At 39.1% G+C, this 12,784-nt stretch overlaps 1 protein-coding gene across 8 annotated transcripts in view; it reads left to right on the forward strand.

Moving 5' to 3' along the window:
- The window catches only part of Ero1b (endoplasmic reticulum oxidoreductase 1 beta), a 72,306-nt gene that overhangs the window by 56,511 nt on the left and 3,011 nt on the right, over window positions 1–12,784 (forward strand). For 4 of the 8 annotated variants that reach the window (XR_015640925.1, XM_087591274.1, XM_087591271.1 and 1 more), the window contains 6 exons: window positions 2,929–2,955; window positions 6,682–6,774; window positions 6,910–7,156; window positions 8,622–8,691; window positions 9,197–9,283; window positions 10,568–10,701. Coding sequence is in view for 7 of the 8 variants with exons in the window: in XM_087591274.1 (XP_087447400.1) it covers window positions 2,929–2,955; window positions 6,682–6,774; window positions 6,910–7,156; window positions 8,622–8,691; window positions 9,197–9,283; window positions 10,568–10,701 (658 nt within the window). In the remaining variant the exon portion in view is untranslated. 8 annotated transcript variants of the gene reach the window in all.

The following is a 12,784-nucleotide window of genomic DNA, read 5'->3' on the forward strand; positions in this document are numbered from 1 at the left end:
GGGGAAAGAGAGTGGGCACAGCTCTTCTGCTGCTCAAAAAAGCCAGCAGCTCTGGCTGATGCTATTGGTGGGTTCTCTACTGACATGGAGGGCTCTTCTGGCTCAGAATAGTTTCTTCAATTCTATTCCTAAGGCAGTGTCAGCTCTAGGTTTCTGTTTTTCCAAAAGATATTAAGCAACAGAACCTTTTCCTGAAAAATTGTCCTGTCAGAATCTGTCAGACAAAGGCCACAGTCAGAACAACAGTAGAGCTAGCTCAGCCTTCAGGCCTCTCCTACCCTAGGAGGATGAGATGGGGAAAAGAATAACCATCTAGAAGAGTACCCAGCATGGAAATTATGCTGTCCACAGAGGTGGTGCTTATGGTACTGAAGGATGTTTTCTATATCTGATATAGTGAACTTGACTGCCTCTGGCCATCTCAGATGATGCCTATCTTTTCATGTGCTGAAGATGGAAATCCAAGCCTTGTGCACATTTTAGCACAGCGACATCTCCAGCTCTTCAGAATCTCACTGAGCTGCCATCCCAGCCTGAAACTCAGAGCCCACACAAGCCTTGAACTCAGTGAAGGTTCTGCCCTCAGCCTCCCAAGTGTCTGGGATTGTGGACCTGTGTTACCAGGCTCGGTTCCTTCTCCCTTCTCACTTTCTTCCCTTCTTGCCCCATCCTCCATCTGTTTGTTTTGTAGAATGTGAAAATCTTGTACTCTTTAGCCTGTGTCTTTGTTAAGAACTTTATTTGCAGGATGCTTGCAATAGTGATCAGAGTTCATGATACAGTAAACAGTGTAACAGTGAGGATTAGTTTTGCATTACTTAGCAGGGCTGGAATCTGAGTTGGGTGAGACATTTTATAACATCTTTTTTTTTTGCTTTTAGGGGAAGATAATGGTGAGTTGAAACTCTTGTGTTTACTTCAACCATGGAAGAAATCTTTTTATTATTAAGTATTTGATGTTTTTCTTTTTTTTTTTAAAGCAGATGACTTAGCCTATTTTTTTCAGAAACAAATGGTGACTGGTAATAAATGAGATTTTTCTTAGCATAAAGTTCTTATGTTTTTTTTAAAAAAAGCATGAGATCATTTAACCTAAATGTTTAGTGTGTAAAGTAGGTCCATTTTCCAAGTTTCTGGTCCATTTTCTGTTAGTGAAACCTTGAATGTTGGTGATAAGACTCTTGCTGCTAATCTCGACCTAAGTTTGATCTTCAGGACCCAGATGATAGAAGAACAGAGTTTATTTCATTTAGTTGTCCTGTGACTTCCACACATTTGCTAGGCATGCAAGAACCTCTCCTCTCACTCGCATGCACAATGGATAGTATTTTTTAAATTCTACATGAGGATTCTGAGAAGATGTAGCAAAGTTATTTTTATGACTTCTTTATTTTCTTGTTGACTTTGAAAGCTACTTTTTTTTTTTCTGGAGCTGAGGACCAAACCCAGGGCCTTGCGCTTGCTAGGCAAGCACTCTACCACTGAGCTAAATCCCCAACCCCGAAAGTTACATTTTCTGTTTTCAGTAATGTGCTTAATTTCATAAAGACTAATTTCCAGCATTTAGCTGTGAAACAACCAGAAAATTATTCCAGTCAGTTTCTCCTTACCTGTGTTCAGTGGCATTATGCAGACTGAGAGGATGTATAAAATTCCCTCTGTGAGCCAAGGATGCACAGAGGAAGACAAATGCAATACTCAACCAACACCACAAACACACAGAAACTCAGACACCGCCAACCCGCAGGTATAACTCAGTGAGCGTAAAACAAAGCACCCTCATGCACGAGAAAATGATGAGGAAAGCTTCCTGAAAGAAGCAGTCTTTAACCGAATTAAAGGAGCAGGTGTAGATGAGTAGAATTCACTAGTGCAGGCTTGTTGGAATAGCACAAGCCTAGGAACTGAGCAGGAAGTCTAGTGTGTCCTGCTGGCTGTTTGCAGTGGGAAGGACTGAAATCAGCTAAAGGGATGGGTTCAGAGGCCACATGGAAGCTCCTGGGACCTGCCAGTTGCAGTTGAGTAAGTGTGATAGTGACAGCCCTTGGCCAGTGTAGGGGAGCAGATGGCTGCAGAAAGCTGTCTGTGGTGTTTTGGAGTGGGGTGGGGTGGCACTCAGGAGGCAGAAGAGCTCTAAAGATTCATCCTAGAGACTGGGCAGCCCCTCTGTGGGCGGAGGTTCCTGTCATTCTCTCAGGACATGACAAAAGTAGTACATTTGTCAGCAGTGTTTTGAAGTGTCATGGGGAGTGGCTAAACGAGATCAGTGCTATATAAGTTTGTATCCTTAGCTTCTTTTTGTGGCAGAGACACTTAAAATCTCTCACCAGTTTATAAGGACACAAGGCATTGTTGCTAACTCTGGCCTTCATGCTGTGTAGTAGAACTTACTGCTGCTGTGGATGTGTTTCTTACTACTGTCCTTTCAGTCCCAGGGAGATGTCTTAGGTCCCATACATATGAGTCACAGTCACTTCTAAGAATTACATTGAAAATTATCCTTTGAAATTCAGTCTTAGATAATTGAGGAAACATACCTACCTTTGTTGGCTTAAGAAAAATTGAGTAATTATAATTTAATTTTCATATTCATGGTTTGCTGGTATAATTAAATACTATGCTTGTTACCTCAGATTTGTTGTTTTTGTCAGTGCTTTTGAATTTAAACCTTCAGTGACTAATACATTTTAGTATTTACACTGCATTGTTTTATCATGTATTTTAATAACCAAAGCATCTATAAGAAAATTCTCTGGAACTATTTAAATTGTCAGTGGGATTTTCTAGACACATATGCCCATTTTACTATTTAGTCTAAAGTAGTAGACATTTCTAGAGGTAGTCCTCAAATGATCTGATTTATTGTACTTGAATACATGAATATTTAAAATATTTTAACCAAATTTTTGTTTTTGTTTTTTTTTTAAGGAGAATCATTCTATACGTGGCTAGAAGGTAAACTTTATATCTATAGTTGATTAGCTACACAACTGATACTTAACAATATTTGAAGGAAAACATCACAGTTTCATTTTTTTATATTCTGTGATAAAATTATGTGAAAATTTTGAGGATATTGGGTAGTCAAAAACCAGTACCAGATGAATATGCAGGTCATTAGGTGTTCCTACGTGGCTCCTGAGTGTTACCTATCTTATCTACATTTTACTAGTAACCAGCAAACAAATCTACTTTTTAAAGTAGAGATATTTCCCTTAATAAGGAAGCACTTGTGATATGTAAACAAGACAAGGTAAATTAAATTCAGAAGGCTGTATGCATGTGTGCCCATGTCCACTTGTCTGCATTTGTCTGATGAAAAAGCAATATAGTTTGCAGTGCACTTTTCATTATTCATGTTTTCTATATTGAAAATATAAAAGTTATTGATTAAAAGCTAAATGCTCTAGGAGTTTAACAGCTTTGGCTAGTAACTGGGAATGTGATGCTTTTGAAATCATGCTGTACTGTTTTATATTAGTGGAAGATCAGCAATTGAATGATAGAGAGAAATTGTTTGATAGGCATAAGCTTCCAGCCTTATTAAACTCTTAAGTAGTTAATTCTGTTGGTGGTTAATTGACTGTTTTTCTCTTGTGAACATGATTTGTTTGTTCTTAGTCAAGTGTGTGTGTCTCTGTGTGTGATTATACTGTGAACATATATGAATACTGTTATGAGTTGTGTTGGAAAATACTTTTAGCAAAAGATTAAAAAAACTTAAGTCTCTTCTAAAGATGAACCTTGTAGAAAGTAATTAAGGTCAGGGATATCTGACATTTTGACATTGTGACATGATCCTGGGGTCTACAAATGTATTGGATTGCATTTATAGATATTCTTGGATGCATGCTGCACATAGGCCACAAGCTGGACACTTGTGATTGAGACTCAGAGACTTGAATGTTGATAATGGAAGAGGAGGATGGAGTCTCTGTCGGTGTTTGACCTTAGGCACCGTGCATCTACTGCTTCACCAGTGCCCTGTTGCTTGGAGTCCCTGAATGTGGTTCTGGAGAGCACTTCTGGCTATAGGCAGTTGGCCCAGCCTTTTCTGAGATGATTTTGTCTTCTGGAGCTGGAGGGTGACGATAGGTGTGCTGCCACCTATACTGTTGGTAGAGACGATACCAGTAAGAATTCTTGAAAACAGCCAAGTGACAGTCAAAGGCAGAACAATTCCGTGGCAGTAGTAAATCTAGCCCTCTTATGAAAGACATGTTTACATATACTCAGTGTCCCCTAAACCTATTGTTGAAAAAATAATTTGAGTGCCATAAATCTGAAAGAGATCTCCCTAAATTGGGTATTCTAATTTGCTATGTATCATTAGAGCTGGAAGTTGGCAAGGTTGCCTTTGTAGGTTGTCTTTTGTGTGCTATTCCAGAGCAAAAGGTGAAAGCCTTTGCCTGCTCCCGTAGACACAGCCCTAGCTTTTTGGCTCCAGACTGGGCCAGAAGGCCTGCAGCATTTCCTGCCTGTTGTGTGTCTGTGTGCTGCAGTCAACTGGCATGTCTCTGATGTCAGCATTTGGCTCGAGGTTGCCCAGGTCACAGAATTTGTATTTCTGCTCCACTCCAGCTTATGAGCTCTGTGAGCTTTGCAGATGGGAACTCCTCTCAGTTTCCCAGGCCCTGGTTTTTAGGCCTGTGACTTTTCATGAATTTGGCTTTACTTGCTGCTCCTTCTCTAGACTTTGGCCATTTTGTAAGACAGAAGCACTGCTTATACAGGTAGGTTCGAAGAAATAGAAATTGAACCTCAAATTTGACCCAATTGCTTGATTGTATATTGAAGGAAAATTTCCTTGAAGTTAGTACTTAATATTTTAGCAGATCTTTTCATTTTATTTGTAGTCCTTGTTATAAACATTTTAAATGACATATGCTTTCTGGAGAAATCTACAAAGTTAAATTTATTATCTTTACATTTTGGTTCCTATAACACTTTGAATTAGAGAATGAGATCTCAAAAAGAATTTTTTCCTAGTTTAAGGATGTTTGTTTCAGAGCCATTTGTGGTAAGGAATAAACTAATGGTCTGATAGCCCTTGATGAGATCCAACAATAAGCCACATAGATGCTCCCTCTTATGTTACAATTCTCCAGCACATAAGTGAGACTGTGCCCCAGTGTCTACATTTTCTCAGTAGGAAGGGCATTAAAAAGCAAACAAAGCCTGTTGAGTGGTAAAGAAAAACTGCATCTAACAATTCTTAAATACTGTACCTTTTGCATTTGCAAAGGCCTGCGTTTGGTTCCTGTCGCCCAAATGGCAGATCACAAACATCTATTAACTCTCGTTCCCTGGGATCCAAGTCCTCTTCTACCTCAGCAAGCATCACACATGCATATAGTACTCACATGTATATGCAAACAAACATTCATGCACAGTAAATCATAATTTAAATTTATTATTCTACGTCTTCATTTACTTTTAAATTTTCTATAAAGAATATTCATTCACATTTTTTCATGTGGTGTAAATAAATACAGTGTGAATTACCATGTTAGCCTTGGGATTTTATTGATTTTTTTTTTTTAAGTGCTGGGAGTTGAGCTCAGGGTCATGTGCATGCTAAGCATATTCTAGGCTACTGAGCCTCACTCGAGGCCCATCTTTGCCATTTTCAAGTAGTGCACTTATAATGCATATTACTATAAAAGAAAATTTTATGAAGGAGCAGCTATAGGGAAAGATTATGGGATTATGTTGGTATTTGGCATAAATTTGGAGCAGAAGCTGTGGGTTAAGGAAGCTACATCAAGTGACTTTGTATCACATCCTTGAATTTCATATGGAGAGACTTGTATTATAAATACTTGACTTTAAAAATTCCTTGGAGTCTGTTTTCTAGGTTTTATTCCTCTGTAAGTACAGTGATATGTCACTAGAGGGGATTAGCCCATCACAGGGCAAGAGGCCATAAAGGCCCTTCTTTCTCCACCACAAAGTAGATTCAAAGAACACAGAGGGAAGATATGAGATGACACAAGGATTGCTAAGGCAAAGCAATGACTTCATCCTGATAGTTGTGTATAGTGCACTCTTAGTCTAAAGTACAACCTGTGCAACTGCTTTCTGGTAGCATACCAGTGCACCACCTTCAGGGGCCAGGCCTTTCTGTCTTGTTCTATGTTCAGTTTCATCGTATTCAGTTAAGTCCATTCTGAAACAAGAATCTTAGTGTTTTCTAGTCAAAATCTTCATCTAATTGCCTATACAATTATCTCCTGATTTGTTTTTATTATCTGTGTTAGTTACTTTTATGTCAAGGAACCAACATAGCTGACAAAGTTTTTATGTACAGAACAATTTATGCTACTCAGAGTTTGAGAGGGTTCACTCCATGGCTACTTGGCCCTGAGCCTGTGAGCAGATCATGACAGAGGGCAAGTGTGGCAGAGGACATCTATACTGAAGACAGGAGCAGAGAGTGACAGGAAGCAGACATGTATACTAACCACCCCACATGCCCTCCTCCCTCCCCCTTGCTGTATTTCCTCTCGCTAGGCCCCACCAGAGCAACAAGCACCCCAAACCGAAGCCTGCAGGAACGCTGCACATTTCAGCCATAACAGTGTCCTTGAATATTAACCTGAAACCCATGTACTGACTGTTTTCGATTAGCTATTTTGTATCTAATGGGCGTGGGTTCTCTTCTCCTGTTTTTCTGAATAGGTTTGTGTCTTGAGAAAAGAGTCTTCTATAAGCTTATATCAGGACTTCATGCCAGCATCAATTTACATCTGTGTGCAAATTATCTTCTGGAAGGTAATCAGATTTCATAAATGGAGACTTTTCACTTTTTAGATATCATAAAAAGTGTTGGAAAGTAAAACACATATTCTGCACAGCAAAACCAAAACTTTTTATGCTGAAAGATAATGTATTTCTTTTTCTTTTCAGAAACCTGGGGTAAACCTAGTTGGGGACCTAACATCAAAGAATTTAAACGCCGCTTTGACACTGTGGAAACAAAGGGGGAAGGTCCAAGAAGGCTAAAGAATCTGTACTTTTTATACTTGATAGAGCTTCGTGCTTTGTCAAAGGTGGCCCCTTATTTTGAGCGCTCAATTGTTGATCTTTACACTGGCAACCTAGAAGATGATGCTGACACCAAGACCCTTCTGCTCAGCATCTTTCAGGATACAAAGTAAGAGCTGGCTTTTCAATGTCTTAGAATCCTTCACTGCTCAGATGTGGAGCAGCGAAGGGTGATAAAACACCTGACTATTGGTTACAACAGAGGAGCTCAGGGGCTGAACAAAAAGTGTCTCTGAAGCTTGGCTGCAGAAGTATTTACACTTGAAAATGGGCTATGTATATTTTAATAAAAAAATTCAAGATTTTATATAACATCAAAATGCCCCACCAATTTGGTGGTCTTTCTGTTACTGCTTAAAGTTGCATATAGTGTTATAAGTTTTACTGCTGTGAAAAGACCCCATGACCAAGGCAACTCTTATAAGGACAACATTTAATTGGGGCCGGCTTACAGGTTCAGAGGTTCAGTCCAGTATCATCAAGGTGGGAGCATGACAGCAACTGGGCAGGCATGGTGCAGGAGGCTGAGAGTTCTACATCTACATCTGAAGGCCTCTAGGAGAAGATTGACTCCGAGGGCTAGGAGTAGGATCTCAAAGCCCCACAGTGACACACTTTAGCCAATAAGGCCATACCTCCTAATGGTGCCACTCCCTGGGCCAAGCATATTCAAACCACCACGGCCCAGCAGTAAAACCACCACAGCAGTAAAACCCTCAAAGAACTACCTTTATGTTTGCTGTAATGCTCACACTTATAACACTATGCAACTTTAAGCAGTAACAGAAAGACCACCAAATTGGTGGGGCATTTTGATGCTATATATATATAGTAGTGTTAGCTACTTTCCAAATGTAACCTTTTAAAGCCTCCTTAGCCTATAAAACACATTCACTGGTTGTTAATCATGAAGGAGAAGGTAGATGGGAAGGACCTAAAACAAACTACATATTAAAATGTCCAAGAATATTTGAGTGTTGACATACTTGGGGATTGTCTTTCACTTTTAAATAATTTTACAATTTCCTTAAGATACTGCATCCTTAAGACACTGCAGTCTTGGGATGACAACCCCTAAGATCAACAATGTTAACTAACTTGGATCCCTGGGAGCTCCCAGAGACTGAGCCACCAACCAAAGAGCATACATGGGCTGGTCCCAGACCCCCAGCACACATTAGCAGAGGACTGCCTTGTGGGAAAAGATACACCAAGTCCTGCTAAGACTTGATGTTTCAGAAAATGGGGGTGCCCCAGGGGTGGGGGTGGGATACTCTCTTAGAGGTGAAAGGGAGGGGAGATGGGGAGAGGAACTCTGAGAGGGGAGAAGGAGGAGGGGCAACATTTGGGTTTAAATAAATAAAATAATAAAAAATAAAAAGAGTAGTGTCTTATAAATTACAAAGTCATATGTAGTTTGCTATATTAGTGTATATGTGAACTGCTACCCTCCTACATTATAGATAAATACAGATTTTAAATATTTGTTAGGCTACAAAATTCTAACAAAACTCTTAAGACTAGTACTTGGATTTTTTATTGGTAACTTACTAAGAGTCTTGTCATTTCATCAGGTCCTTTCCTATGCACTTCGATGAAAAATCCATGTTTGCAGGTGACAAAAAGGGGGCCAAGTCATTAAAGGTAACTGAGGGTAGTGTGGAAAGTACGTCTTCGTTCATCCACACTTCCATTTGTCCTACATTTTAATGTTAGTTTGATAAGATTTTTGTGTAAATTGAGATCATTATTGTTTGAGAACCTATGACACAGCATGGCATTATGAATTTACACTGGCATCTATTCTAGGGCCAACGTTCAAAATTAGGTTTTACTTTAGTTACTTTTTTTGTTGCTGTGAGAAATGCCCTGGCAAACTAGATTTTATAAGCTAGTCAATATAAGCAACAGTTCAGTTCTTACAAGGAAAAGCCTCAGTAAACTGTGGAAATAATGTGCAACACAAGTCTTCACATCTATTCATGTCTGCTGTTTTAATGTACTGTGTTATGGGATACAAATTCAGATCATTTTAACTACTGAAAGACAACAGTCACTTGGAAACCTTAAAAATTTACTTTATATGTGTAATGCGACCAAATGTATCTTAATTTCAAAAGTCTAATTCATATTTTTTTTTGCACACCAGGAGGAATTCCGGTTACATTTCAAGAACATCTCCCGGATCATGGACTGTGTTGGGTGCGATAAATGCAGATTGTGGGGGAAATTGCAGGTGTGTGTGCATTATCTTTCTTTTCAAACTGCTCATAGATTTACATTTTTCTGCTTCAATTTTATCAAGATATCTTTTGATCATCAAGTTAGTGTTTAGAAAGAGACTTTTCTGTGTTGTTACAGAAAGACTTTACCAAACTTTATGGGAGAAGTTTTACTAAACTGCTGGATACTCAGGAGAGTAAGGACAGTTTTGTTTTTCTGTATCTTAGTAGGATCTTAGATTTATTTGTATAAAGTAAAATATGTAAGTCCCATCATTTGGACATGGTTTGTTTCAGTGGTGAAAAGCTGCTGAACACAACATGCAAAAGTTGTGCAGGGCAGGCCTGAATCATTAGAGTATGGAGGACTGATTGATTTTTACCTCTTTTTCTTGTTGGTTTGGGTTTTTTTTGTTTGTTTTTGTCTTCAAGACAGGGTTTTTCTGTGTAACCTTGGCTGTTTTGGAACTTTTTTTTTTGACCAGGCTGGCTTTGAACTCACAGAGATCTGCCTGCCTTTGGAATACTGGGATTAAAGTCAGACACTAACGCCACCCAGCTCTTATTTTCTTTTTTTTTTTTTTTTGGTTCTTTTTTTCGGAGCTGGGGACCGAACCCAGGGCCTTGCGCTTCCTAGGCAAGCGCTCTACCACTGAGCTAAATCCCCAACCCCTTATTTTCTTACAAGGATAATAATAATTACATCCCAAGTGCTACACACACACACACACACACACACACACACACACACACACACACACACAGTGAGAGAGAGAGAGAGAGAGAGAGAGAGAGAGAGAGAGAGAGAGAGAGAAGTGCTTTCAAGATTACAAGTCAAAAAAAAAAAGATTACAAGTCAAATACTGTGGTTCTGATGATAAAACAGGCATTTTAGTAATCTGGAACAGAAATGTGTTAAACAAGCATCAGGTTGTCAAATTTTCTGAGAAGTGTTGTTGTGGTTTACGTGTGTGTGATCTGTGAGGGAGTAGACACTGCTTTATGCATAGTCCAGCACTGTATCGTAAAGCTTCGTTCATAGGATTTTAAAAAGAGATTATCTTTGTTTTTTATTGAGGGGTATGTGAATGTCCACAGAGGCCAGTGGAGGGTGTCAGATTTCCTGGAGCTGGAATTGCAGGTGGTTATGAGCCATCGGAAGAGCAGCAGCAAGCATTCCCAGCTGCTGGCTGTCTCTCCAGCTCCTCCCTCACGTGGTTTTCAGTGCCCTCACGAAGCAGTTTTTCATAGTAGCTATTATATAAAATTAACTGTAAATTTGTGAATACTTTCTTCAGACTCAGGGTTTAGGAACTGCTTTGAAGATACTATTCTCTGAAAAAGAAATCCAAAAACTTCCGGAGAACAGTCCATCTAAAGGCTTCCAGCTCACTCGGCAGGAAATAGTTGCTCTTTTAAATGCTTTTGGAAGGTAAGCTGAGACCAGATTCCCCTACAGGTTTCAATATCCTGCAAAGGTTATACCCCAAAGGTATGCTTTGGTTTGGTTTGCTGACAGAAAGATAAAATGCTGGCTGTAATGGCACACACTCATAACCCCAGCATCGAGAAGCAGAGGCAGACAGATCATGAGTTCAAGACTACAGGACCTTGTCTCAAACAAACACTTTAAATCCATTGTTCAGTGTGGCCTCCAGGCTGACAGCCAAGTTCTCCATCAGTCCCAGGAAGACCTGATAGTTTGCAGCTCCAGTACTTTTCAATTTGCTTTCTCAATTTCATGAGGGAAATAGTCTCCTAATAATCTTTTCTTTGGCTCCTGCCTGCTGTAATTCAATAGCAGACATAAGGAAAACATGATTGGGAAGTTAAAAGACATTACTTCTTTCCTCTCTGCTCTGTATTACCTAAACTGAGGAGTCTTCCTCTTCCATTCACACACACACACACACACACACATATATATATATACATATATACATATATATAATCAGAAATGGCTTTTAAAATAATTTTAATTTACCTACAGAAAAATATGCAGTGCCAGGATATAAAACAGAAAGAAAAGAATCATAGAAAATAATATTCTATGTTGTAACAGTAGAGTAAAATAAGTCAAATCACAGGGGAAAGTTTATTTTTAAAATGGGACCAAATGACAGAGATTAATATGTATGTTTTATGAGTGTGATTTTTAAGTTCAAAGGAGACCAATCACTCAAAGATAACCTAAATATGTCCCAGCTTACTGCCAGAGCCATCACCTAGGACCTCTATGTTATCTAGGCAGACTTTTGTTCTAGTGCAGCTTCCTCAGTGACCCTACCTCAGCCCCTAGTGTGGTTATACATGTGGACTGACTGTTAGCCCAGCTCTTCTCTGTGTTTAAAGATCTCTGTGCTAATTGAGTTAAGTACAAGGTAGATAGGATGCTTATTATATTTTTATATTTCAGGAAACATTAAGTTTATACATTTTTGAGGTCTGAAGAAAAATATAGAAGAGACGAGGTGAAATGTTAGATTATTTAAAATGAAAAAGACCTAAATTAAACATTTTAAGCACAAACAAAATTAAATTGAGAAAGGAAAAATTTAATTGAATATTTCATTAAAATTTCATTGGCTTGGGGTTGGAGATTTAGCTCAGTGGTAGAGCGCTTACCTAGCAAGCACAAGGCCCTGGGTTCGGTCCCCAGCTCCGAAAAAAAAAAAAAAAAAGAAAAAATTTCATTGGCTTTCAGAAATGTTCCCTTCTATCTTTCACCCTGTATCTAGAGCCCATTCTCCCTCCAAGGGATGCTGGCCAGGAAGCAAGTTTTAGAGTCCTGGGATCCTGGCCTGCTATTTGCCAACAGTACAGATCAACAAACCTTGGCTCCATGCTCAGAACCCATATTGAGACTTGGGAATCCTGGAAAACTACTTGATTTGATCCTAATTTTACCTAAAATGTAAAAGCTAAGTTCTAGCTAATTTTTGTTGTTATGTTCTTTAATTTTATTAAATATGTACACTTGACAGGTTAGATAATTGCCTGGAACCTCCTAAATTCTCAACAAACAGGAACACCAGATATTGGGGTAAAGAAAAAAGGTAGTTGTGTACACTGTATCACTAGGCTGGAGAAGAAATACTGGATTTTTTTACATTAGCCCTGAGTACATAAGGAAAAATGAGCTTGTAGGTTTTCCATTTCTTCCCATCCCAGTGTTCTACTTCTGAGTGTGAGCTCTTTATTCATTGAGCCAGTAATCACTTGTACAATGCCATAAATATAGACAGTTACTGCAATTGGGAGGGGCGTGTAAAGACAGCAAATATTTGTGAGCCATTCATGGCACTGTGTCCATCACTCATCTAGTCTTTTTGTGGTGGTCATTTTATTTTTCAAGACAAGATTTTTCTGTGTAACCCTGGCAGCCCTATAACTTACTTTGTTGACCAGGCTGGCCTCATACTCAGAGAGCTGTCTGCTTCTGCCTCATTAGTGCTATAGTCAAAGGTGTGTGCCACCACACCTGCCTCTCATGGATGTCTCAATGTGAACACGAA

This window comes from Rattus norvegicus, chromosome 17 (assembly GCF_021556685.1).
Source record: "Rattus norvegicus strain SHRSP/BbbUtx chromosome 17, alternate assembly SHRSP_T2T, whole genome shotgun sequence".
Classification (NCBI taxonomy): domain Eukaryota; kingdom Metazoa; phylum Chordata; class Mammalia; order Rodentia; family Muridae; genus Rattus; species Rattus norvegicus.